The 27,188-nt window shown below is 47.7% G+C and overlaps 1 protein-coding gene and 1 long non-coding RNA gene across 11 annotated transcripts; one reads left to right on the forward strand and one right to left on the reverse strand.

Annotated features, from left to right (window-relative positions):
* The first annotated feature begins 663 nt into the window (after window positions 1-663).
* On the forward strand, window positions 664-26,826 carry adgrg6 (adhesion G protein-coupled receptor G6). Of its 10 annotated transcripts, XM_011611781.2 has the most exons (34): window positions 664-802; window positions 2,042-2,130; window positions 6,679-7,026; window positions 7,522-7,661; window positions 7,740-8,019; window positions 8,207-8,380; window positions 9,469-9,516; window positions 11,418-11,483; window positions 12,189-12,245; window positions 12,510-12,617; window positions 12,720-12,800; window positions 13,007-13,078; window positions 17,150-17,238; window positions 17,339-17,391; window positions 17,503-17,532; window positions 17,602-17,750; window positions 17,941-18,052; window positions 18,288-18,376; window positions 18,468-18,532; window positions 18,610-18,746; window positions 18,831-18,996; window positions 19,076-19,222; window positions 19,296-19,412; window positions 19,496-19,541; window positions 19,647-19,753; window positions 19,976-20,103; window positions 20,181-20,449; window positions 20,566-20,662; window positions 20,776-20,926; window positions 21,147-21,279; window positions 21,357-21,458; window positions 22,902-23,057; window positions 23,337-23,378; window positions 25,710-25,844. In XM_011611781.2, coding segments are annotated over exons 1-33 (3,828 nt in total). In that variant the 5' UTR covers window positions 664-800; the 3' UTR covers window positions 23,357-23,378; window positions 25,710-25,844. The 10 variants fall into 10 exon arrangements, with proteins under 10 accessions (XP_011610083.2, XP_029705708.1, XP_029705710.1 ...); XM_029849848.1 differs by lacking the exon at window positions 23,337-23,378 and having other exon boundaries at window positions 25,710-26,826; XM_029849850.1 differs by lacking the exons at window positions 12,189-12,245; window positions 23,337-23,378 and having other exon boundaries at window positions 25,710-26,826.
* Window positions 1,707-2,510, reverse strand: LOC115253040 (uncharacterized). Its single transcript, XR_003891358.1, has 3 exons — window positions 2,425-2,510; window positions 2,006-2,105; window positions 1,707-1,863 (listed from the first exon to the last, which is right to left on the reverse strand). It is a non-coding gene; the product is annotated as an uncharacterized lncRNA (long non-coding RNA).
* Window positions 26,827-27,188: the final 362 nt, after the last annotated feature.

The following is a 27,188-nucleotide window of genomic DNA, read 5'->3' on the forward strand; positions in this document are numbered from 1 at the left end:
CTAGCGCTGATGTCGTTAGCTGCACCCGAAGCTACATTTTAGCACCTGTTTAAGCTGCTGCCGTGTCATTGTTTCCTCCTGCTGTCTCATCACAGCCGATCTTCACGATGCAAATCCGACCGCTATTCTCGGAACGTCAGTCCATGTTCCTGCTGATAAAGCAAATGAGACGCCCAGCATTCATCAGGAAGTTGAGGAACATCTCACCTCTCCAGAGGAACACGTGGTCCTTCTCATGTTCCTCCCATAGCTGTTAGCCTGTGATCATTCCTCATTTCTGCCAGTTTACCACCATCTTTCCTTTATAGGTGTTTGGGACGGTTTTCCTGACAACAGGCCCGTCTTCGAGGTGCCAATCAGGCCGGGTTCTGTTAGGAATAAACTTTATTTTGGGGTTGGTGGGGCAAATGTTTCAGGGGCGGGGCTCTAACTTTTAACAATTTATGACCAGAAAGTGTTGAATTATGGCCAAAAGAGGGAGGTGGTAAAACAAACACGCCCCTGCTCCTCTCTCTCTCTTTCTTACTCCCTCTCTTCTTCCTCTCTCTCCCTCTGTCCTCTTGTCTTTCTCTCTCTCTCTTCTCTCTGCCCCCCCCCCCCCCCCCCCCCCATCTCTCTGTCTCTCCTCTCTCCCTTTCTCTCCTCCCCTCTCTCCCCCTCCCTCTTCCCCCCTCTTTCCAAACTTTGGGCCACTTCCGGCCCGCAGTCACTCGTCTTTAGTCGGAACTTTAGCTCGGGACTCTGGCCGGACCGTCGAGGACCTGACCCAGCGGGGGGTCCGACCGCGGCTCCACTGAGACATGTGAGTGCTCTTGCTGAAGATGTTGATGATGATGATGAAGGTTTTATCTCTCCTTTACTCCCTGAAGTCAACTTTCATCAACTTTAAACTTGTTCCTTCTTTTATTGACTAACATCGCAGTCTCGTGAGGATCCAGTGCGCTTAAATAAAAGTAACGAATTGGCCCGTGACGTCATCGGGAGAGAAGGCTAACTCAAACTTCTAATTCTAAAATCATTCTGTATAATCAATGCTGCAGAAGTGTGCGCGCGTGGGTGCGCGCGTCGCTGCTGATTTCAATGGAACAAGTTTTGTGGGTTTTTTTCAGATTTTTTTCTTCTGATTTCGAGTTTTTGATTTACATGACGTCATCTCACAGATATATGATTCGATTACCGATAAGGTTAACTGGTTAAGACGGAAGATATTCATACACAATCACTAAAATGATCAGTTTAACGTTCACCAGGAGACTGAATGTACCGGTAATTGGTCAGATTTGTCTGGATAATGACTATTTTAGGAATATTTCTCCGTGTTTCTTGAGTAGTTTTAGGAACAAAAGTTTTATTGACAGAAATTAATATAGTCTTTCGTATAGAACCAAAACTTTTGCAAAACAGTTGAAACGTTTTATCAAAGTGAACGGACAGAAAGTAAATGAAAATGTTCTCATCATTTGTTACTGTTAAATTATTTATTCTAATTGTTTTTAACACAAAAAAGTGAGTCATGATCATGGAACAAGTGTAATGATTAGATTTAGTAGACATTTTTTATTGTATTTAACGTAATATTAGCAGTAAACTCGAGCTTATCGTTAATAAATAACCACATTTAATTTTATACGCATTTGTTTATTGAAACTTAGCGCCGCTTACAGGAGTCCGGGTGGAACAGAACCTTTACGTTATGAAAAGTCCCACGTTCTTCCAGAACAAACAAAAATCTTTTTTCCATCCTGTTTCTCTGCTGCTGTAGGAGTTTGTTTCCAGCAGAAATTTAATATTTCATGGCTCCGCATTTTCCACCGAAAGCTTCGGGTTCTTTAATGGAAAGACTCCCTGCAGAGCGAAACGTTCCTGTAAACAGAAACAGACTCCCCATTCCAGATAGAACAAAAAATACCAACTGATCCCAGTTCTGATGGAAGAAGCGCTGTTGAGCAATACTGCAGCCAACCACTGGGGCAGACGGGAGAGGTTTGCTCATTTGGGCAATCACCTGTGTGACTGATGCTCCGCCCCCTCGTTCCTGCAGGGACTCCAACACCGACGGATCAGGAGGAGGGTGGAGACACCTTCACATCGTCTCTGTGGTTCTGCTGTGGACAAGTGTGCAGAGGAACGGTGAGATGCTAAAAACAGTCTTAAAACGGAAGCAGATTAAAGTAAAATCATCTCAGATCCTTCAGGGGAACCAGAAGGTTCCACCTGCAACCTCAAATAGATCATCTGGAATAGCCGAGTATTTCAGAGTTTTAATAAAACAAAACGGGAGCAACCCGAGTTTTCAGCACATCTTGTTTTTAAAAATCTTTACAGTTTAAAAACTTCATTCAAAGGTGACGTTAAAATAAACATTACAGAAAACAAACATCTGACTTCAGACTGGCTCATTGTTAGCTCTGCTGCTAACCTCACCTTTAAATGAAAGTCTTTGTTCATCTTTGATTCCTTTCATGTCTCATCCTTCTCCTGTCTTCATCTGCCCATTAACATGAACATCATGCAGCAGAAAAAGTCTCATCAAAGCTCTTTCATCATTTTCATCCATTTTGATTCAATTGTTCATTTTGCTTTGATGATTTGATGCTTTGATCTGGGAATTCTTTTCTTTTGCTTTGATTAATGTCGATTGACTTCGTAATGAAGCTACGATCAAAATTTCCAAAAAACTCCAATATTTGTTTGCGGCGTCATATCTGTATGTGTAAAAGTGATGGAATATTTCTGTTCAAATTGAAAAATATTGTTGCGCTGAGACGTCATCGGGCAGATTTGGGGTCAGAGGTCACAGCTTTGAACAGACCAGAGGGGGTCTAACTGGTCAACTGGTCAAGTTTCCGGAACCGGTTTTGTTGGGTCACACAAGAATCTGATGGGAGACAGGCCAAAGTCCCATAAAACTGAAGACTGTGTGTGTGTGTGTGTGTGTGTGTGTGTGTGTGTGTGTGTGTGTGTGTGTGTGTGTGTGTGTGTGGTTTCATACCGCTGTCAACTTTACGAGCATGTGTGGACCGCTAGCTTTGGCCTGAGGCTGCTGGTAGGGTATGGAAAATGCATTAACCCCCCAACACACACACACACATACACACACATTCTGCTAACACACACACATGCACGCACACACACAAACACACTGCTAAGAGTGAATGTGATGGGTTTGAGTTTTTGCTTCAGTCCAGCTGCTAACATGCAGTGGGCAGAGCTTCTTTGTCCAGATGTTTGTGTTGTCCTCATGGCGGCCATCTTAAGAGAGTCTCAAACCTCAGTAGGACGACGGAGATTTTAGTGATATCATCGGGGCGCGTCCTAGCTGGCCTATCTCTGCACAGACTAATGATGTCATAAGTCAGTATTGATATATTGAACCTGGTCTGAAGCGTTTAACCGTTCACTTTGTAGTTATTTTTTTACGCGCTGGTTGAATGTAGGGAGAAGGAAAATTGTTAAAAAAAACCCCAGCATCTAACATTTTCATCACCTGATGCTTTCCTCATTCCTTCATTCACATACCAACATCATTAATCTGTTGGTGACAGACACAGAGAGGGAGGGGCTTAAACACCTGCGTGATCACCTGGGGGGGGCGGGGGGGGGGGGGGGGTTGAATCAAATGTCTGAGCTGTTTATTACCTTCAGTTATGTTTATGTGACAATCTGTGTTTGTTTGCAAAATAACTAAAAGAAATAAAGTAGTTTTAATGAAATTTTCAAGAAATGTTGACGTGAAGGAAGCTCCCATTAAATTCAGTGATGTTCTGAAATCCAGGACTTGGAAGATCAAAGAACAACCTCCATTTTGTTCAAGACAAAGATAGATAATAAACAGGAACTCTGGATCTTATCAGTCAAACCTTGATACCAAAGCAGCAGCTGGTGATTCGTGTGTGACTGATCCTCAAACTTCTGGTTCTTGTTGATGTTTTTCGTTGTCACAAACTTGAATAATAAATGTGAAAAAGTCAGTTTGCTGCAGTTGAATGTTGGGATTATTTTGCCAATTCTGAACAAACATTCGCTGTAAACAAACAATAAAGCAGCTGATTAAGAAACTCCTATTTCCCTTTGATGGGAATCTGTCTCTGGGCTGTGAGGACTTTCTCTACAGTGGAGATGATGCTAAGCCAGATGTGAATTCAGTCACATTTTACGATGGAAGAATCACAGAATTTCTTCGAGAATGCGTCTTTGTCCTCACACAGGCCACAAAGAAATTCTTCCATCTCATCAAAAGCAGAGAAAAAACTGTTTATTCCCTCAGAGAAAGGAAAAACAAACTAGGATGAAGAGAGTGGTGGAGATAAGGACAGTTGAGTGAGAGGAAGAGAAGAAGTCATCATGTTTCACTTTAAACCTTGAATCAATTCGCTAACACAAAATATGGTTTACCTTCTCAAACGCAACCAACAAATGTTCTCATTTTCTCATATAGAATAAAGATTTTTGTCGTTTTCTTAATTAAAGTTCGGTTTAGAGACCTTTTAGCTTTATGCTAAGACTTTAGCTACATTGTGGCAACCAAATGTTGCTGTTGGACCCCCTAAATGGGTTTTAAATCCATTTTCACTGAATCATCTCACAAAACATGCAAGAATCAAGGAAGGCTAGCCTGAAGGTCTTGTTGATCGCCACCTGCTGGTGTGGAGGATAAATAAATGAAGGCCTGAGGTCTGTTTTGTGGAGTCAGAAAGTCAGCAGAAACACGTTGGGATGGGATGGTGGGAGCCTCAGCTCGCTCTTTAAGCGTTGCTGCTGCATTTTAAACCTGACGCTGTGGCTGACGCGCTGCGAGCTCCCACGTCAGCTGAGCACAAAGAGGTTCTGTTTCCCCTCAATGGCACAAACGCACGTCTGGCTCGTTGCCGCTGCATCAGCATGTTGACGTTCTGAACCTCTGCTGCAGAAGCAAACGTCTGCTGCTCTTCTTCACGAGCTGCACATATAGAACGTCTGCCATGGACCACTCACTCCTCTTTAGATCCTCCGTTTGCTTCAAATCCAGGTCGGACGTGTCAGAGGTCAGGAGAAGTACGAGTGTGTGACCGTTCCTCATCCAGGAAACTGACCTTTCACTTCCTGTCTACCTACAAGGGGTCAGAGTTTGAGGAGCCCACCGAAGATCCTCCTCAGATTGGTCCTTTGACCTCTGAGGTCACAAGCAGAAGTTTTGATGTTTGCTGTGAATCTGTCACTGTTGGATCGTCAGGTTGAGGCTGGAGATTAGATGTTGTGCCGTTGTTGTCAGGACCGTCCAGTAGGGGGCGCTGTTGGCAGCTCCGTTTCTGCTGGTTTGCTGTGGTCCAGCTAATGTTGGGTCATTGTGAGTTTCACTTCTTGACGTTCCGTGTTTGTGGGAAAAGGTTCTGTTCACATACGTCCGCTAAAATATCGTCCTCTCTGTCTTCTTTTATTCGGCGTTGTCTTCACGTTCTAGCTTCATGACCCAGAATGCAGCTGTGGGGGAATATAAATACACGTTAATAAACACGTTTCATTAGCGTGCTGTAATTCGACACCTCATAAAAATAATTAACTTTAATTAAATTCAATTTGACTCGGCTTCGATTTCCACTGAAATCCGATTAAGGAGCAGGAGACGAGTTCCTGTCCTGGGAGGAAACGCACAAATTCCGCCGCTGCTAATCGACAGGATCCAGGAGCTGCGAGCTAATGAATTAGCACAGTGCTGCTGCTCAGGGCAGAGGGGGATTGTGGGTAATGTTGTCGGGTGAAGCTGATCTGCTGCTGGACTCTTTGTGTTCTGTTGATTGTTATGAGGGTTGTGTGTAAAATTCTGTGAGACCAGAACATCATGAGTGGGACCTTTGAGATCTAACAGGGAACCTCTGAGTTCTGCTGGAGAACCTTCAGGTTCTGCTGATGGGTGTGGGAAAATACTGAGGTTCTTGTGGGAAATGTTGATGTTTCTAGGCTGGTTCTGGTGGAGGCGGAGCCTCGAATGAACACGGGCCATTGTTGCTGGGAGAACCGCCATTTGTTCCGCTTTTCATTCAGCTGTTGTCTGTTCATCTTCAGCAAATTTAGTTCTTTTTGACAAAAAATGGGACAGAACCATAAAACAAAAAGCATTCCTTTGATCCATTCAGCCAAAATCAAAGAACTTCGGGGTTTCACCTCCTAAAAATCGAAACTTTCCTCCACGACTTTTTCTGCTGAGCACATGATCTCTGAAACTTTGTTCACCTTCGGTTCTGGTGACATCAGCCCCACCAACGTGGGCCCACATCAGTCGTAACAAACCAATCGCCTCTTTCTGACTGGCTGACAGGGTCTTGGGCTAACTGCATGACTTGTCCTGTCCTGGAGTGCTTCTAAACTTCTTGCATTCTTCTTCCAATTAAACCTCTTCTGAAATTCCTCTGTTCTTCAGAACTTTCTGTGTTCTGTAAATCCTCTGCTGGTCTCCAGGGGCCAGCAGCCATCTTGGATGCTCTTATTGTGAACAGAATCTTCTTGTCCTCTTTAAAGTTCTTTTGTCTCCATCTTTTGCTTCCTTGGTCCTTGTCTCTCAGACCTGCTGAGCTCCTGGTTCTGACCTTGTCTGGTATCCAGCCCCTTTTTCGTGGGTTGGGTCTCCTCAGCTGCTCTGCACTGTCCCCTCACATCCTGGTCCTCCCTTTAACAAGCTTCTCGTCCTGCCGTCACATTCAGCTCTGGCCTGCAGCTTCTCCAGCTGTGACCTGGTGCTGACGGAGGCCCAGGGTAGCTTCACGTCGCCCTGTTACCCGCAGTTGTACCCCAACTCCCAGTCCTGCACGTGGATCTTGCAGGCTCCAGCTGGCTTCATCATCCAGCTCACCTTTCTGGACTTTTACCTGGAGGAGGCTCAGGGATGCATCTACGACCGGGTGGTGGTGAACACCGGCAGCGCCGACGTTAAGTTCTGCGGCCCGACGGCTAAGGGGCTGACCCTGAACTCGACGGGGAACGTGATGGAACTGCTCTTTACCTCCGACTTCAGCGTGCAGAAGAAAGGGTTCTCTGTTAGCTTCAAGCACGGTAGGTCTAGGCCGACTGTGGCTTTAACCGGCTCTCCACAGGTTCCTCCTCAAACATCAGCCTGGGCTTGAGCTCGTTCCCGTTAAACTGATAACGAACGAGTTTTCTGGTTAATCAGTTATTGATACATGAGCAATAACAGGGCAGTGGTGCGGAGCTTCTGCTCCTGTGTGGGACCTCTGCTTCCTGGAGCTCCCAGGCCTGGATCTGTCCTGTGGTCCCTGTTCTGGGGATGGTCAGGGAACCGGAGGAGAACCTCCTTACTGGGCAGCCACAGATGGAGCAGCTGAACTTGCTCCTGTGATCTGGGTTTGGGTTCAGGCGAAGTTTCAGTGACGTGTGAAAGACAAAATCCATCTTTTTCGTCCATTTCTTTGCTTTTCCATCTTTTATCACCTCTGCTTCATTTGCTCATTTTAAAATCTCTGACTTTTCTTTCTTTCTCTTTATTTTCTCAAGTCGAGTCCGGTTTTCCTCTTTTTCCTGTTGTTCCAGTGGCTGTAGCTCTCAGGAACCAGAAGGTCCTCATCAGCGGAGGGAATAGTCACATCACCGAGGTTTCAGACTCTGTTTCCTTGCCGACGCTCAGCCAGTTTACGTTGTGTTTTGAGGTGGAACGTATCACCCAGAAACAGGTGAGAGCTCTGAGGAACCATCCACACCTCCTGGTTCTTGTGCTGTTACCCACCACCGTTCCCTGGGTTCTCCATCAGAAAGAGTGGATCTTCACATACTACGACAGCGGCAACAACGAGGCGTTAAGCTTTGGCGCCGATAAGAGCGGGATGCAAATGATCATTGATGGCGTTTCCTGTTCCATTGACTCCATCATCTCCACCGCTGACATCACTTCCTCCATGAAGCTGTTGTGCTTCCTCTGGACTTCAGCTGACGGTCAGGTGGCCGTTTACAGTGACGGGAGCTACGAGGCCAAGACCTGCTCCACCTCTACCGGTCACACGGTGCCCCCTGGTGGACGGTTCAGGTTAGGAGGTCAGTGTCACATCACGGAACAACCTCCTTTAAATGGCATTTCCTGTTATAAGATAAAGGTTTATCAGATTAAACCGGATTCACATTTGATCTGAACTTTGAGGCAACTTTGTTGCTGCGCCTAACAGCTAATTTCACCAAACTGATGTGGAATCAGGACCTGTGTTGGTTTGTGTGTTGCGTTCAGGCCAGCACAGCTTTGACGGGAACATCTACAACCTGCGGCTGTGGGACTACGCCATGACGGTGCAGCAGCTCAGTGCCTTGAGCTGCGACTCGGTGGGAAACGTCATCGACTGGGACAACGGCCATTGGGACATTCCCAGCAGTCTGGCCCAGACTGATGCCACGCTCAGCTGCAGTGAGAAAAGTTTAACCCAGAGGCGATTTTTGAACGTAAAAAATGAGCCAACGTTGACATTATGATTTTTTTTACATGCTATTGTTATGTCATTGCATGCTAACAGACTTTTTAGGTAACGTTCTGTTCCTATAAGTTGTTGGTTTGTATCTATAACTTGTGGACGAACCAGCGACAAATGACAGCTAAAGTTGTTTTGCCATAGCCGATGTTAGCTAGTTGTGGCTAATGATGATCCTTAATGCAAACGGTAGCTTTGAGATCAAGATGCCAACAGTGCTAAGCTAACCCTCAAAAACTCCTGACTACTATAACAGTTTTGTTGGATTTCAGCTCTGAAAGTTTCTCAGGGTGGAAATTTGTCTTTAGTTTCATCACATTTTGGCTGCAGCTGCTGAAACTGAGCTTTGTGATTAAATCCCTGCAGGAAAACACACAAACACACAACACACACACAAACACACTCAAGGCACACAAATACACACTAACACTCAACACTTTATAGCTCATTTGTGCAAAACATCTGAAATATATTAAATGACCACAGACTCTGTGTGAGTGTGTGTGTGCGCGCACACGAGCGTGCACACGTGCATATGTCTGTTCAGACACTAGTTCTGCTGTACTTTTTTTTTTTTTAAAGAAAAGCTCTAAATCATTGTGTGACCACAGGAGGGCCACAGTGGTTTCACTGAAAACTCTTGCCAATGCCACACACACACACACACACACACACACACACACACACACACACACACGTGCTCACACTCAGACACAGACACCACACATGCTCACACATTCACACACTCACAGACACACGAACACACATGCATCCTTCCATCTTTGTGAGGACATAAGCCAGTCCTAACTATCCCAACCAATACTATGGCGCCGACCTTGTGTTAAACGCAGCTTCCACGTTAACTCACGCAGGGGTTGTCAGGACCAGACAGAATCCCCTCAAATGAAAATCAAACCTTAAACTTTCATGTTTTCCGATATTTGTTGCTTTACCATATTTTTGCTTAAATGTCTGGAGCTGCGCTGATGAATGTATTTCTGTGGCTAACCTGTCCTTCTCTTCACAGTCTGCTCCCCTCATTGCATTCGCTTTACTACTGCTGCGCCATCTAGTGGTGAGTGCTGCTAACAGCCGGCTGAACTTTAGCTTCCGCTAACAACGCATGAACTCTGACGTGTTGGTCAGACTGACCAGCCGGTTGTCTACCCGCGACCTCACCTGCCAATTGCGACATTTTAGCTGGTTCATGAAGCTAAACTCATCGTTTATTTGCTGCTTTAAGTTTGTCCAAAACATTAATTTCACATTTGCTAACATGTTAGCTCACCGCCGCACATGTTGACTTTTGCTAATCGGAAGATAAAACCGCATGTAAAGAGAAACGACATAAACGGCTGAAGCCTCTTTCCTTCCGACGGTGGTTGTTTTCATCCATGCGTCTCCACAAGGTCACCAAAGTTTTTATAGTCGGCTCTAATAGCCTCGCTGCCTGTGTGATTGAGGGCTTAGCTGGGGGAACTGATTGGTGGCTACATCTTTAAACGAGTGCTGCACTCATTTTTTAATTCAGCCCCTCTTTGTCACTGAAACTGGTCTTTGTTTTCAACTGTGGTCACAGCGTTCCCAAGGCAACGCTGTCATGCACACGTGAAATATGGAACGGGTCCTTTCATTTACATTGAAAACTCATAAAGGTGGCAAGTGATGGGGGACGGAGGGATGGAGGGAGTGAAGGAGGGGAGGAGCGATGGAGGATGGAGGGAGTGAAGGAGGGGAGGAGTGAAGGAGGATGGAGGGATGGAGGGAGTGAAGGAGGGGAGGAGCGATGGAGGATGGAGGGAGTGAAGGAGGGGAGGAGTGAAGGAGGACGGAGGGATGGAGGGAGTGAAGGAGGGGAGGAGCGATGGAGGATGGAGGGAGTGAAGGAGGGGAGGAGTGAAGGAGGACGGAGGGATGGAGGGAGTAAAGGAGGGAGGAGTGATGGAGGGCGGAGGGATGGAGGGAGTGAAGGAGGGGAGGAGTGATGGAGGACGGAGGGATGGAGGGAGTGAAGGAGGGGAGGAGTGATGGAGGACGGAGGGATGGAGGGAGTGAAGGAGGGGAGGAGTGATGGAGGACGGAGGGATGGAGGGAGTGAAGGAGGGGAGGAGTGATGGAGGACGGAGGGATGGAGAGAGTGAAGGAGGGGAGGAGTGATGGAGGGCGGAGGGATGGAGGGAGTGAAGGAGGGGAGGAGTGATGGAGGACGGAGGGATGGAGGGAGTGAAGGAGGGGAGGAGGTGAAAGATGGTCTTGTTTTTTTCATCTGCTTTTATCTTCCTGCCAGCTGGTATCACTCACCTGAACACCATGACAAACATTCCTTACTCTGTGTGTGTGTGTGTGTGTGTGTGTGTGTGTGTGTGTGAGTGTGTGTGTGTGTGTGTGTGTGTGTGTGAGAGAGAGAGAGAGAGAGAGAGAGAGGGGTTGTAGAAATCAAGCTTGGGTCATTTTGACCGAGCGGCATCAGAAACATATGATCTATCTATCTATCTATCTATCTATCTATCTATCTATCTATCTATCTATCTATCTATCTATCTATCTATCTATCATCCGTCAGCCACAGTAGCTGAATAAGCCCCGCCTCCTGTGGTGGAATGTCATGATTGACAGCTGGAATTATTAACTTCCTGCTCCCGACTGTGTTTCATCCTCATTTCTTACTGACGTTAGCATCCATCTGAGTAATTAGCATAGCTGTAGCAGACTTTTACACAATAATTATTTTTATTTTACGCCATGTGCACGCTGCCCAGATGCTGACATGCTGAATTCAGAATTACAAAAGATTCCGGCATAGTAAACCAAAACGATTGGCTCTTTTTTAAGCTCTAAAAAGTCTTTACATTGTTCGGAGACTTTGTTGATTTTTTTTTATATAACAAAGAGTCCATGCTAACCGACCCATTAATGAAGCCCCGCCCCCTGATCATCTAACCTAATGACTCCATCTTTAACTCTTCCCTCCTGAAGGTGTCTCCCCACCCACCAACACTCCAGTACCCACCAGCTGTGACCCCCCCGGAGTGGGTTGTCCAGGTAGGAACAATAACACGTCGTCTGTCCGCTGGTCAGCTGTCGGGAACGTTCAGACTAGCTTCCGTCGACACGTCTGAAAAAAGGGTGGTGTTGACCTTGTGTTCCGATTCCTTTGATCTTCTGTATGGGAACATGACAGTTGTAGATCAAAGCAGCTATACAAAAAGCTAACACCCAATTGGTCCTCTAGCTAGCCAAATAGGTTAGGATATTGGAGTCTCCGACCACTTCTGCTTAGCTGATTGTCCCAACTATCCCAGTACTGTCATCCTACCCGCTGAGTCATGTCTCCCGGAACCAGAGGTTGCATTGTGATAATGGTAAGACTGTGGCTCCGCCCCCTTTAAAGGTCAGAAGCCCCAGAATGACATTCTTCTAAAGGTCATCGTTGTAGAACTAAATCTGCCTCAGCATGTTAGTCAGAATATAAAGTAGGACATGGTGGTCATAGGCCCCTCCCACATGCCCGGAGCCCCCTCCCATAGGCCCACAGGCCCCTCCCACAGCGGTGGATCTATGCTTGGATTTGATTGGTTGATCTGAAGCCCAGAGTGAAGCAGCTCTGATGCTGTGGTGCACACCTTTGAAGATCTGTGGAGATCAGGATGTTTTACTGTGTGGAAACATTGGTCCACTGAAGACGCTTCATCATAACAGTCATCCTCATCTTCATCCTTGTCTCCCATCCCTCTATCCACCCTGCAGCTGCTTCATCCGCTGCTCCCACTAACACCATCCATGCTACTAACACCAGTGGCCACGGTAAGAAGCCTCCTCATCATCATCCTCCACCTTCATTCCTCCAAATTCCACCCTTCCTTCTACTCATCTGTCCTCGTACCCTTACTTTCTTCCCTCCTTCCTGCCATTGAGCTTTAGAAGTTCATTTAATTATATTCTATTTTTAAGCTCAGGTTGCTTCTCTAAACAACAAATAAACCAGCAAAAGTTTCCATCTCATGATGCTAAAACACAACTTTCTTAGCTCATCGTGTTTTTCCATCTCCATCTTTGATTTGTCTTCAGTCCATCCCTCTATCATGTCTCCTATCACCTCCACCATGTCACTAACCTCATTCATCAGCACCAGCATCACCAGCACAACCAGTAGCACAACCAGCTCCCCTTCCTCTGGTAAGCGCTCACTAGCCTCCCCGCTATGAGCTCGGAGCTTTTCCCAGCCCTTCCTCTGTGGTTGTGTTTGTGTTACTGACACGCTAACATTGTGCTCATCAGTTGTGCCTCTCATTACCACCGCCAGCAGCACTGCTTCCTCCACCCCCCTCGCCGCTAACGCTTCTCCATTCAGCTTTTCTGGTAAGATTCATGTTTGTTGCGCTAAAATTCCATTTAGCATCTCAGCCCGCGGAAAAGTCAAAATGTTAGTGATTTGGCCACCCCAGCCGTTAGCTCTCAATGCTCCGGTTTAAACTTCTCCATGTGTTGAGAGGCTGTTTGTCTTTCCTGCTGTTTAATCTGACACCCGTTAATCCATCATCTGTGATTGTTTAACCCTCTTTTAGCTCCGCAGACCTCCGGCTGCTGCACGGCTCCATCCAACACTACTGACCTCGCTACTAACCTCAGCACGCATGGTAAAGCCAGCAGCATCTAACGTCCACATCACCCATCCATCCATCATCCATCCATCATACATCCATCCATCCATCCATCCATCCATCCATCCACCATCCATCCATCCATCCATCCATTCATCCATCATCCATCCATCCATTCATCCATTCATCCCTCATCCATCCATACACCCACCCATCCATCCACCCATCCATCCATCCATCATCCATCCATCCATCCCTCATCCATCCGTACACCCACCCATCCATCCATCCGTCCATCCATCCATCCATCCATCCATCCATCATCCATCCATCATCCTTCCACCATCCATCCATCCATCCATTCATCCATCATCCATCCATCCATTCATCCATTCATCCCTCATCCATCCATACACCCACCCATCCATCCACCCATCCATCCACCCATCCATCCATCCATCATCCATCCATCCATTCATCCATCCATCCCTCATCCATCCATACACCCACCCATCCATCCACCCATCCATCCATCCACCCATCCATCCATCCATCCACCCATTCATCCATCATCCATCCATCATCCATCCACCCATCCATCCATCCATCCACCCATCCATCCACCCACCCATCCATCCATCCATCCATCCATCCATCCATCCATCCTCTTCTTGTTGTGGTCTCATTACAAACATCTTTCTACTATCTCGGCTGTCTGCAGTGAAGAACCCAATTCATCTGAAACTTGATTTAATTCCTTATTATTTCCACCAATCAGAACAGATCAAATTGGATTAGATCCGATTAGATTGGATTAAAAAGTGTCTGCGTCCAGTGAAAGGATCCTTTAATGATGTTAAACCTTTAACACGAGACGGGAGTGAACACTAATGACATTTTAATCTTTTCATTAAATCTCAGGTTTCATCTGTATTTTACTTTTTTTAATCAAATCTGTTTTACCCAAAATGGCGTCTGTGTGGATGTGGGCGGGGCCATCAACAGCGATAGGCCATATTCCTGAGACACGAAGGACTCTTCAGAAATCTGCGTCCAAACCCGCAGGCGCTGATCCAGTTGCAGTGACTTTGAAACCTTGGGATACTCCTGTATCTCCAAATATTTGGATGTCCAGACCTGTAGCCACCATCAGAACAACCAGGACAAAATTCCTGCCTGTAAAATCCTCACGGCACACAGGCTTCTCACCCAAGGACCCTGGATCCAAACCCAGACCCCTTGCTCCAGATTCCCCAGGTCCTCCAGTACCTCTCCTTGACCCTCTCCGTGGGTCCTCGAGCTCTCGTAGCACCAAGTCCTCATTAGGATTCATCTCCACCCCGTTGATCTGGCCGGGGAGGAAAAGGCCGAGTAGAGGGAGTCACCTGTTGACCACCAGAGTACCGGTCAGGCAGGTGGACAACATCACAAAACCCACCAGAAAGCCAACCGTCGCACCACATAAACACTTGGCTGTCCTTGCTATGCAGGGGTTTGCATATACCCCTCAAACCACTGAAGACCCCTCGGTCTCAGGTCAGGGGTTCGAGCAGGTGGCACCACCTCTACCATCATCATCTGCAGTCAGCAACCGAAAGAACAAACCGGCTCTACCAAAGTGGCTCCTTGAGAACCAAACAGTTGACGGTGGGATTGTGGATGATGATTACTCGTCTCTGCTGGAGCAATTGGTCCACAACATGAGCAGGTTCAGTGATGGGGAGTTCAGCACCACCTTCTCTACAGAAGAACCCGCCAGTGTGAGCTCAGGATATACCGACCCAGGAACCAGTAGGCTGCCCTTCAGCAGACCAAACGAAGGAACCCGACACATCCTCCATGGTTTGGGGGTCCTCTTTCTGGACTCTGGTGTAGTTAGTCAGAACCTTGCATCCGTCATGGAGATGTCTATGTCCTCAGATCTTCAAAATACCTTTGAGGTGACAGGAGATGCCGGGGTGTTACTTGCTGTGTCCATGACTCAATCACACGCGTCCGTTGTTGACAGGCTGCTGTCTTCTGACGGGTCCTCTGACACCAACACGGAACTGCAGATGTTCTCAAGAACTGTTGAGCACCTTCAGATCTCCTCAGAACCCCCTGTCTACTCAGAGGCCGTGTCAGACACTTTGTTTGAGGGATTGCCAGCAGAGTCAGTCAACATCAGCATTGGCGATGGGACCAAAGACCCGTTGCCTTTGGTAGGTGAAACCACAGTGAGCTCTTTTGCAGGTGAGGCCTCTGAGGTCCTCTCAGAAACCCCAGCAGTCTCAGCTGTGGGTGTGACCCCGACTCTGACGAGGTTTGACCGCCCTGACACTTCAGGCTGGGATCCTTCCTTTATGTCGACATGGTTTCACACAGGTGGCCCCCAGCCTTCCACGGGTGTGCACCCATCAGAGCGGACCCTTCCTGATCATGTGATCCAGACCCACCCAGTTCCTCTGTGTCCAGGTTCTTTCTGTCTCCCTCAGATGCTCCTCACTCCTTCCATTGAGCCTTCTTTTCCCCTCCCTCTCTCCGCCCCGCCTCTCTTGTCTTTCATCCCTTCTCTCCATCTCACTCATCATCACATGTCTCTGGACGCCCCCAACGGTACTCCATCCCTTCCTGACGTCCGTTCCTCCGCCCCTTCGTTTCCTTCAAACCAAATTTCTGGCCTGGATTTATCTCCTCCCACTCCAAGATCCAGATTCTCCTGTAGCTCCACAACCCGTGATCTTTTCGTGGTTAAGCTCCTCCCACCTGCTGAGAGCACCAAGCAATCCACTGACACTGTGGACTTTAAAAAGGTCCCCGTGTCCAACAGAACTAGCTGGACAACCTTCAAAGACTTGACAAAAGCTAAAAACGCTACCGCAGAAGCTGCACATATGGAGGAGCCTCCGGTGGCCACGAGAGAGAGCGAAGCAGCGGTACATCCCGCCATGAACGTGGGAACAGCTGAGCGTCCAACACCATCCAGGCTGGACTCAAGACCTGGTCAAAGTCAGGACTCATGGACCGGGTCTACAGACCCACCTGATGGTCTTGTCAGAGACCTTTTCCTGACCTTAGCGGCACTTTTTGACGAGCCCCATTTTACCGCCACGACAAAATCCAGGTTCCCAGCGGTTCCTATCAAAACAGTTGGTGATGATAGCGGCTCCATAAAGGACACGGCACCCCCTGTGCCTGGATCTGGAACAGCTAAGCACTCGCTGAAGTGCCCATGTAAACAACGCTCTCAGTGTCAATGCGGACTGTCGCCAGGCAACAGTACGTGTGACAAGCCACCAAAATAACCAGTAGAATGGTAGAAGTAGAGTCAGCCGTCTGTTAGCATGCACTGTAAAAAATCATTCAGCTTAAATCTGGCCTAAAGTATGTGGACACCCTCCTCGCCATCGCCATGGTTTACAAATAGCGTCAGATGTATTGAGGTTGTACCCACAGAAGGTGGATACGGGCGGAACCCTTTACCAGAAAGCCTCTCGGTTTCAGTGTCCTCAGACTTTTGGCCACATGGATTTTGACTCGTTTATCTGAGGTCTGAGATGATTCTCATGGTTCTGTGGTGATCACGTGCCCGTGGTGGTGGTTTTAGCGTTCAGAGTTGTAAATACTATAGCTGTAGGTATCGTCTGTCAATCACGTTGGTAGTGTGGTTCTAGAGGGTTCTGGAAGTATGATGCTGATTTTTCTTTCTTCTCTCCATCATTAGAGGATCTGCTCTAAATGTTTCATGTGGACTGTCTTCTTAATCATGGTTTTCGGTGGAGATTCTTTGGTGTTCTGGACTTGCAGGGTCGAAACGACTGGAGCCCATCAGAAGGCACCTGACTGACATCTAGTGGTCAGTCTGATGTAGTGCAGGAGAACTGAGAGCCCCTGACTGCTGCAGGACCCCAGAAACCAGAAGTCTGTCACATTGTGACCAAAATTCCCATTTTACCCAGAATTCAGCAGAAAACACCCAAATTCTCCTGTTTCAGATGTACAAAGGTCATTTTTGGTGCATCTGAGGAGGAAATGTGAGGTTTCTGTCCGCAGACGCTCAGAACCGGCTCAGTGTTCCTCCTGCCCTGGTTCTGACCTCAACACTGACTATTTCCTCTTCCCCTGCAGAGGGGTTTTTCTACCGCATATTCTTCATGATGGATGAGGTCAGCGCGGCGCTGACCCATGCTGATGTGGAGCGAGCCGCGGCCGTCTGGGTGAGAAGAACTGACAGGTTTAATATAAAGATGAGAAAAGAAGAGAAGAACCTTCCATGATCCGACTTTTAACCTGAGATTTCTGGAATTCTGCTTCCAGCTGAATCAAACCTTCCAGAACTGGACTCATGCCGTCACCCTGGACCACATCAGGTAACACCAGGAGTCTGTGTTACTTGTTATTGCTGTTTTATAACAGCTTGTTTAGGTGTGTTTTGACGTGTGTGTTTTGTCCTGGTGTCACTGACGTTTTTGACTCCTCAGGGTCCAGTTGGCGTCACAGAATCCGACCCGGTAAGTTTGTTTTCCCATGTTTTCTTCTCTCTTTTATTGTCTGACCTCTGACCTCTGTCTGGTCTCCAGTTATCGCTGCCAGGCTCTACTGGTTTATTACTACACCACCAATCAGACTCTGAGCGCCACCGCTGTTTCCGCCAGAATGGCCGCCAGCGAGGGGCAGATGGGGTCCGGTCTGCAGGTTCAGCCCGCCTCCACTGATGTCACGCTGATTGGTGAGAACCTGGTACAAAGCAAACATCTCAAAATCTGAGGCGCCCCCTGCAGGCCAGAGCCCCGCAGCACAGGAGCTTCACATGTTCTCCTCACCTTGTTGACGACTGAAGCAGAAATCCAGACAACTTTAGCAGGATTTTAAACCCTTCTGGTTTTTAACTGGGTTTTTTTTGTTGTTGTTCTGAACAGAAAATTGTCCAGAGGAGAATCCGCTGCATTACCGCTGGCCAGAGAGTCGACCCACAGTCACTCAGAACCTGCCCTGTTTCCCCAACAAGGATCAGAGTGCCTCCAGAACCTGGTAACCAACTCCTACCAGAACCAGCACCATCCACCGGCATCTAAGATGTTTCCAGTTTGAGCCAATTAATCAGCTGACTGAATACTAACAAAGCCAGCTAATGTCTGCTATTGCAAACGTTAGCATTCGGAGTTCGCTAATTACCAGCCATTTCCTGTTGTGCCATGTGCCAGTGCTAGCAAACTTCTCCTTCTTCAAGCTAATGTCTTTACGTTTGTCTTTATTATTGCTACAGTTTGATCGACTCCCTGAATCTGTCATCCTATTGGTCGCCAGCAGACCTCAGTAACTGCACAGACATTGACACCATCAAGGTGTCCGCAGGTATGTTCCATCAGCAGCCAATCAGGCGCTGCGGTTCATCCCAGCTGAGGTGAGAGTGAAAACGATGCTGACTGGTTGTTTCCATGTGTAGAAAACGCAGCTGAAGTGGCCGATCAGCTCGCTGACATCACCAATAATGAGCTGACCAATGAGGAGGTTTGGACACGAGAATGTGTACGTGTTCGTCTGTGGTGATGAAGGTAACTCCTCGCCCTCATCTTCCTCCCTCACAGGTCTCGAAAGTGGTGATGAAGGTGAAGCAGCTGGTGAACGTTGCTAACATTAGCAGCTCGTTAGCCTCCACGGTGGTCACCATCATCTCCAACGTGCTGAGCAGCTCTGAGACGGCGCTGGCCCCCACCTCAGAGACGTACGTTCCTCTCTGCTTGGTTGTGGTTCTGTTGGAGGTTCTTGGTTGCTGATTCTGCTCGTGTGTTCCACCTGTCACCCTCAGTGCTCTGAAGACCGTTGACGAGCTGGTCCAGAAACTGGAGTTCGAGGGTCCGTCCATCAGCATCACATCCAGACACCTGTCGGTGGGCGTGTCCTCCTTCAACACCTCCACCTTCAACGGATCGTCCTTCAGTGCCTTTTTGGTGCCCAACACCTCTGAGCCTCAGGTACCAGCAGGTTTCCTCTCCAGGCAAAGAACGTTAGCTGGGTCTGGGTCCACCTGAACCCATCTTCTCGTCCCTGCAGATCCATTTTGAGTCGGACCAGATGAACCCGCTGGCCCAGGTCACCCTGCCAGCCTCTCTGCTGTCTGCCTTCACCCTGACAGAAGCTGAGCTCTCCTCTATGTCCAGGATCAACTTCATGTTCTTCAGCAGCACCAACCTGTTCCAGGTGGGTCCACACGTCCCCGCAGAACCAGGTCCTGATGAGGACCCAGACTATACTGACTGTCTCTTGCTTTCAGAGCGAGCAGGCTGGACACCCATTGATCAGCTATGTGGTTGCGAGCAGCGTGGGGAACATCTCCATCAGTGACCTGACAGAACCGATCCAGATTGAGATCGCTCACCTGTCTGATCAGGTGGACGCTCGCCTCCAGTCTTTGGTTCTCATTTGATCAAGTATGGGTCATTTTATAAACCGGGATTTGTTTTTGTCTGACAGGCGGTTCTGAGTCCAGTCTGCGTGTTCTGGGACTTCAGTCTGAGTGGTGAGTCTCTTCATCTGCTTTTAGAGGTCAATTATTGATGAGCGACTTTATGTTTTTAAACTGTCCTCAAATCGTGAACGCGAAATTCGAATGTTTCACCGCTAGATGGAGCCGGTGGCTGGAACGGAGCCGGCTGCCGCGTCTCCAAGGAGTCCAGTTCCAACAGAACCATCTGCTTGTGTGACCACCTAACCCACTTTGGGATCCTCTTGGTACGGCGTCACAATGATGTCTTCTCGCTCTTCCAGACAAAAATTTTAGATGTTTCAGAAACTTAAACATTAGCCTGAGTGAACCAGACGGCCAGAAGAGGGCGCCAGATGTTCAGTCTTGATGTTGTTTAGCTTGATATACTGGAACATCTGGGTGTTGCTCTGGTTCACCAGCTCCTGGACCTGCAGGTCAATGAAGGTTCTATTTCTCCATCTGTTCAGGACGTTTCTGGGGCTTCTACCCTCTTCGACCCAAAGAACAACAAGATTCTCACCTTCATCACGTACATCGGTTGTGGGATCTCCTCCATCTTCTCCGCCGCGACGCTGCTCACCTACATCGCCTTCGAGTGAGTCTGCGATCTTCATCGTGTCAACGATATCAACGTCCGGTCCCAGTTGAAGGTCTCTCTGATCCGTCCCACAGGAAGCTGCGGCGTGACTACCCATCCAAGATCCTGATGAACCTGAGCACATCGCTGCTGTTCCTCAACATGGTGTTCCTGCTGGATGGATGGTTGGCCAGCCTGGACCTCAACTGGCTGTGCCTGGCCGTGGCCGTGCTGCTGCACTACTTCCTGTTGACCTCCTTCACCTGGATGGGCCTGGAGTCCATCCACATGTACATCGCTCTGGTCAAGGTCTTCAACACCTACATACGCAGATACATCCTCAAGTTCTGCATCGTCGGCTGGGGTAAAACCGCCGCGTTGAAGCTACCGTCAACAAAATTCTCCCGTTTGTTTAATGCTGAACACGAATAAGTGAACGTCTGAAGGTTGAGCGGAAGTGAAGAAGGATGTTTGTTCCAGGACTTCCTGCCGTGCTGGTCGGGATCGTGGTGGCTTCGGATAAAAACTCCTACGGTCTTCAGAAATACGGCACAGCGCCATCTGCAGCCTCGGAGTTGTAAGTACAACCAGCATGTTGATGTTTCTGCCACATGTATTACAATCTCTTCACCCATCTGAGGTTGAGTTGCTAATCTGCTAATCAGATTATAATCTGGTGTCCGTCTGCAGCTGCTGGATCCAGGCGCCGCTGGTCTTCTACACCACCTGCGTCGGTTACTTCTGCCTGGTATTCCTCCTCAACGTTGCCATGTTTATCGTGGTGATGCTGCAGATCTGCGGGCGCAACGGCAAACGCAGCAACCGCACGCTGCGCGAGGAGGTCAGAGCCTTCGTATTCCGGAAGCGTGTATATACTTTAGTTTAGCTACCGTGTCTCACACACAGCAGCGGTCGTGGCGGTCGTGGCGTTCCTCCTTGTAGACAGGTTCTTCTCTGGCTCCTCTACCGCTGCTGAACCTACTGCTGAACGGATCAAAAACAGGTTTCACGCATTCTGACAGAGGCTAACTAATGTTAGCGTTGATGCTAAACTGTGACAGGTGCTGCGGAACCTTCGGAGCGTCGTCAGCCTGACCTTCCTCCTGGGGATGACGTGGGGCTTCGCTCTCTTTGCCTGGGGGCCCGTCAGCCTCGCCTTCATGTACCTGTTCACCATCTTTAACTCACTGCAGGGTAAGCCCACCTCTCAGGAGCAAAACCTCTGTGAGCGGAGGAAAGATCAAAGGTGTCTCTTTGATCTTCCTGTGCAGGTCTCTTCATCTTCATCTTCCACTGTGCCCTGAAGGAGAACGTGCAGAAGCAGTGGAGGAGGTTCCTCTGCTGTGGACGCTTCCGTCTGTCGGAGAACTCAGGTAGGGTCCTGCTGCCTCCCGTCCGGTCCACAGGCTCGGAGCACAACAGCAAACTGGTTCCAGTTTGTCTGCGGGAATCTGGCCAGGTTCCCACATCAGCAGAAAAAAAGCTTTATTAAAACATAAACCGCGGAAATCTCCGCTTACTGCTTCATAAACTTAATTGTCTCTGATTGGCCGGAGAGCCCGTGTGCTGTTCATTCCTGGCGTTCCAGGTGAAAGCGGGTTCCAGTTCTTCAGTACAGACCTGTGGAACATCTGTGAGGTGGATTCCTATGTGAACCCGGATCACGTTCCGAACGCTCCCCCTGTAATCACACGTGATGCAGGTTGGATTGGATTTAATTCAGGGAAAATTCCGTCAGCGCTGAGGTAGAATCTGTCCGACCCTCATTTGGGATTATTGATTTTTTGGAACTTTGGAATTCTGGAACTCCTGAAGAACAGTGGTGTGTGACCTGAGTCAGAGGCCCCGCCCCCTTTTCCCTGCCAGATACCTTCCCAGTTTTCCACATCATTAAACTGGGCCTTGTTGCGTGGGAAGACGAGGGTGTTCATGTCCAGCTGGAGCCTCACGGGAACAGAGAACCAACAGAACATCAGGAACAGCTTCTCCAGGTCGCACCGGAGGTCAGAGTTTCCATCAGGAGACCCCGACATGAAACGGATTCCGTGCGGCTGAACGAACAGCCAAATTGTGTTGGAGCTGCGGCAGGTATCAGATTACAGTTCAAACACACCTGCGTCTCCGCAGACCTCCTGGATTATAATTGATTTAATCCCAGCAGCGTTCCCACACACGTCTGTGTCCACCACACTTCCACAGAGAAAAATAAAGTTTGACCCGTTGGAACCTCAGTTTATCCACCCCAGAACAATAAGCTCCTGAGCGGCGCCGCCAAGGCTGATCTGGATCTGCAGCTGGGCACAGGAGCAGGCCAGGTCTTCTCTGGCAGCGGCTCCCTCAGGAAAACAAGCTGCAGGGAAGAATCTGGGAGAGGAGACGGGAGGTGAGTGGGAACTGGTGCCACCAGGAGCACCAGCTGGAGAGGTGAGAAGAAGGGACACCAAGAGGAAACAAACGCTCAGAAAATCTGAGGAGCAATGACCTGGTCTGGTTCTGGATCTGGATCTGGATCTGGATCTGGTTCTGGTTCTGGTTCTGGTTCTGGTTCTGGTTCTGGTTCTGGTTCTGGTTCTGGTTCTGAGAGATCCAAAAAGGATTCAAAACAGGTGAATCGCTGGGACTGAGGAAACCCAACGATTGGAAACTGGCTGGTTATACTGGGACAGACGGGATTAACTGATTATTGATCCAACCATTTTGTTTTAAGGAATTCTACAAGAAGTTCATAACATTTTAATTATTAATGTCAAATTAAATAATTCCGTTTCTGAACCTTTGATTGATCAGCCTGCTGACTGGCTGTTGCTGTGTTGCAGACTGGAGTAAAACAGCCACCAACAACACCAAGAAAGTCAGCTCTGACAACCTGGGCAAGTCGGTGTCCTCCAGCTCCTGTGGGTCCAGCGCCACCAACTGGACCAGCAAAGCCAAAGCAACCCTCAACCCGTTCAGCAAGAGACACAGCACCACAGGTGAGGAGGTGGAGCTTCCCGTCTGTCACATGACTCTGCCATTAGTTTGAAAAACTGGATACAGAGATGGCTGACATGAAGCGAACCCTGGCCCTCTAGTGGCGGGTTACTGCATGTGTCGATGCCCCTCCCCCGTATCTGTACTGTCCTTCGCACAGCCTCGGTTTGTCAAAGAAATACATAATTGATAATGTCTTTGTAAATATGTTTATAGTATCTTTATTACCCGGTTTATTACTGGCCACACTTCATATATCTACCTCTTTGTTTGATGTGTAGAGAACTCCTCCAACCAATAGCAAGAGGGGACACCTGACGGAGGTAATGCTGACTGGGTGCTTTAGCGTCGTGTGTTCCTCTCTGTTTTTCCCAACATGTCTGCAACAAACTAAAATCCTTCAAACCAAAAGCTAAACTAAAGATTTCACAATTAAAAAAATTTCCAGCAGACATTTTGGGAGAACAGCCGCTGCGTGTTGTGATCGGCCGGGTCACTATGGCGTACAACATTCACACCCTGCCCAGCCTGAAGCCCGCTGAGTGGGCGGAGCATCCCTATTCAACCATTGGCGTGACTAAATCTGTGTCTCCACCCACTCAGCAAACAGCAGCACAGCAGCACCCAAGCTAACATGTAACGGCTAAGCTAACGCTGATCCATTCCTCATTCATGAAGGCTGGAGCTCTCGCAGCCTCCATCTACCGAACACTGAATATTTATGCCTCCAGCTCCAGTGAGGAATAATCATCTGGAATTGTATCTCCTGGTCCATTAACTTCTAAAGGAAAACATGTGTGCAAAAGCTCCTCCAGATTTCTGATGTCATTGTGTTGTTTGGGACATGTGGGTCCAGTTGGGAAAGCTATGAGCCTGACACTCCTCTCCTGTGACCACCAATATTCATTTTTCTAGGCCCCTTGCTTTTCTTTTCTGCAACTTTGTGGAAGCAGTTTTTCAGTTCTGAAAGTATCTGAACATTCAGGCAGGTTGAATCCCGCATGGTCGAGGGAAGAGAGCCAAGGATCCCATCTTTTGAACAGTCAGAATTATACCACAGTTCCTAAAAAAGACGTGACGGAATGTTGGGCTGAGCCGTGAGCCTCAGGTCAAAGACACCTGAGATGAACTATGACTTTTGAGAAGAAGGCATCATCTGATGTTAAACATCTGGAAGTGATTCCACGAGATCCCAATAATGTTCCTGACTGATGGGAAGAGAATGAATTCCTTTTTGTGGGAAGTATCCGTCCAACAATATATATATATATATATATATATATATATATATATACACACACACACACACACACACACACACAGAGTTTGCAGGGATCCTCGGGGGGGTGCTTACAGGATTAAATAAGATTAGATCTGGTCTGTGATGTTCTGGGCAGGAACATCGTAAACAGCCAGAACTGCAACAACGTCCTCAAAATTCAGCCTGTTCAAACAGGGAATAGAATCTCCATGATTCCAAATTCTCTTCCTGCCTGGTTTCCTCTCTAGAGGGTCGATTTGGCTGCTAGCATGACTGAGCTCTGTGGCTAACTCCCTATAGCATTCTGATTTACTGTTACATGGCGCCGCCATGGCTCAGTGGTCCACACCGTCTTCTCATAACAGCTGACTTTGATTTCCTTTGGAGGTGTTCTGGAGTTCCTATATTCTCCACGTGCCTGTGAGTGTTTGTGGAGCTGGTTGGCAGAACTCCTCCAGAAAGTGGCAGTGTTGTTTTTTACCGATAAACTGTTCTGATTAATCCACCTGAACACACCTCAGATCATCATCCTCACCGTCCTCGCCGTTGAATCCAGAGCCAGTAAACATCTGAGAAGCTCAACATCAAACTGGCCAAGCTAGCATTAAAACTGGAGACCAGGTGAAACTCTCCCGTGGGCAGAAACTCTGGAGCTGATGATCAGGAAAGGTCATGTTGCTAGCATCAGCTAGCTTTATTGATAAGCTTGGACCTAGGACCAGGAAGCTACTGAAAGGATTTTTAGATATGCTTGTTGTTCCAGCTTTCATCCTCTGAGGAATGATTCCAGGATCTGGAAGCTTTTATTTAAGCGTTCCTGAGTGTATATTATATTATATTGTTGCTATTCTTTGATCTCTTCCAACTTCTGCTTTTGGCGCTTTCTCGCCATTCCAGGGATAATTCTGTTCTTTCCTCATTGGCAGATCAGAACCTTCCAAAGAAAACTGATCAGAAAACATGAGGATTGAATATTTTTGATTGATTTCCGCTGTCATTTGGGCTTAATGGATGGCAACAATTGAAGTCAATGCTTTGAAATTGTCATTGTTATGGCCAGTTCTCATGACAACAGGGCGGTAACTCTGATGGTTGCAAAAGTACCCATGATGCACTTATACACCCTCCCACCGTCGATGCTTCAGGATTAGAAACAAACTTCTTTAAAGAGATGTTTTTGCATTTTTCTTTTGATTAATTTTGTCTCTTTGATTTGTTTGATCTTTCCTTTTAAATCCGAGAAGATGCAGATCAAAGATTTATATTGCAGCACCTCTGATGAGTCCAGGAGGAGATGGAGAGCCTGGAGATTAGAGGCTAGCTGAGTCAATGCTAGTTAACTAGCTGATTCTGCTGATGTAACTGTTCTTCTCTGTCTGTTGCCTGGTTACAGATAAACGGTTTTCCAGCCAAACAAACCCGAAATCCTCGTCCACGTCCTCTGAGGTCCAGCCCAACTCCTCCTCCTCCTCCATCCTTCCTGTCAGCCAGATGATTGACAAGGTGAAGGATTACTGTTCCACTCGCTCTGACAACTTCTACAAGAACATCATCATGTCGGACAGCTTCACCCACAGCACCAAGTTCTAGAACTTGTCATGAACGCTTGCATTTATGGAACTTCAGCCAGTCATTTTTCTCCTTGAACTGAACCGAATGATGGAGAACCCTTCCAGAACCCGACTTTCACACCAGAGAACCAAACTTCTGCTTCATCACTGTTCCTTTAACATTTTAGAACATCTAGAAAGGAGAACCTTCCAATCTGCGATTATGTTTTTGCTCAACAGTAGACACTGTTGTTGTTCCGGATCTTTCCCAGCTGGGAACGGTAATTCCGCCACATTCCGCCTCGTGGCTCCTGTTGGAATTCCAGACGGCAGAATCCAGGCGGCACTGAATCATCTCTTGGACTAAAGAAACAGGAAGTGGGACGGAGAAGGGAACGATTCTGAGGCATTTTGAACTTTCCTGAAACTGTGATGTGCGTGTAACGGTGTGTCCGGCAGTTTCCTGTGTAAATATCGTCTGTACTCTCACGTGTGGTTTTCTGGACCGTCTTCAGAAGCTCTGCAAACACTCCAGCACAGGTTCACTGAAACGCTACGGATCCAATCTACAGTCTCCCAGTTGAAAATCCTGCTTAAACTCAAAAAGAGGAACGAAATCTAATGGTTCTTGAAAGACGAAGAGTTCCTGACAATCTGGAAAATATGGAATTATTAGCACAGAAACTGAGGCTAGGTTTTGGGGGTTTCTTGGGTTTTTCCGAACGCTCTTGTCTGCCTTTCCATAAAGCTGCAGCAGACCTTCCTTTAATCTGCGGAAATCTGGATTTGACTTTTACAGGTTTGGTGTCCGTGTTGCACGTTTGCAGCATGGATGTAAATGATCCCAAAACAGATCGACGAGCGCGCCCAGATTCTGAACTGTAACTATTTTATTAGTTTCTTTAGTTTAGACTCAAATGTTTAATCTTATTTAATAAAGTGGATGTTTGTTGTCAATAATCTGCTGTTTCCGGCTGGTTGTTGCATCATCACAGCTGACTCACCTGTCAGCAGGTATCAGCTACTCACACCTCAAACGTGTCGGGGACTTAACACCCCCCTAGTATCTGGTCATGCCTTTGGTTAAACCATTTCCAGGTCAACATTGTGCTGCGATACTCAATAGTTCCTCTTTGCGTACAGCGATATTCTCATCTTTTCCGAAAAGGCGAGAGGAACGCATTCACCAGTTCCGACTGGTTCTCCAACAATTGCTAGAGAACAAGCTCAGACCTCATCAGTCCCTTGTCTCGGCTTCATCATTCAGCAGGGAAAACTGTCTCTGGCCCACTTCTTCCTCCCGGAAGCAGCTTCAGTGTTTC

The sequence above is a fragment of the Takifugu rubripes genome, chromosome 16 (genome assembly GCF_901000725.2).
Source record: "Takifugu rubripes chromosome 16, fTakRub1.2, whole genome shotgun sequence".
Taxonomy (NCBI): Eukaryota; Metazoa; Chordata; class Actinopteri; order Tetraodontiformes; family Tetraodontidae; genus Takifugu; species Takifugu rubripes.

What these genes read in the sequence shown, in the direction of transcription:
- adgrg6 (XM_029849848.1), top strand. An exon ending in AACCAGCTCCCCTTCCTCTG is followed by an intron (nt 12,618 to 12,719) that starts GTAAGCGCTCAC and finishes TGTGCTCATCAG; the next exon opens with TTGTGCCTCTCATTACCACC. An exon ending in ACCGCACGCTGCGCGAGGAG is followed by an intron (nt 20,927 to 21,146) that starts GTCAGAGCCTTC and finishes AAACTGTGACAG; the next exon opens with GTGCTGCGGAACCTTCGGAG.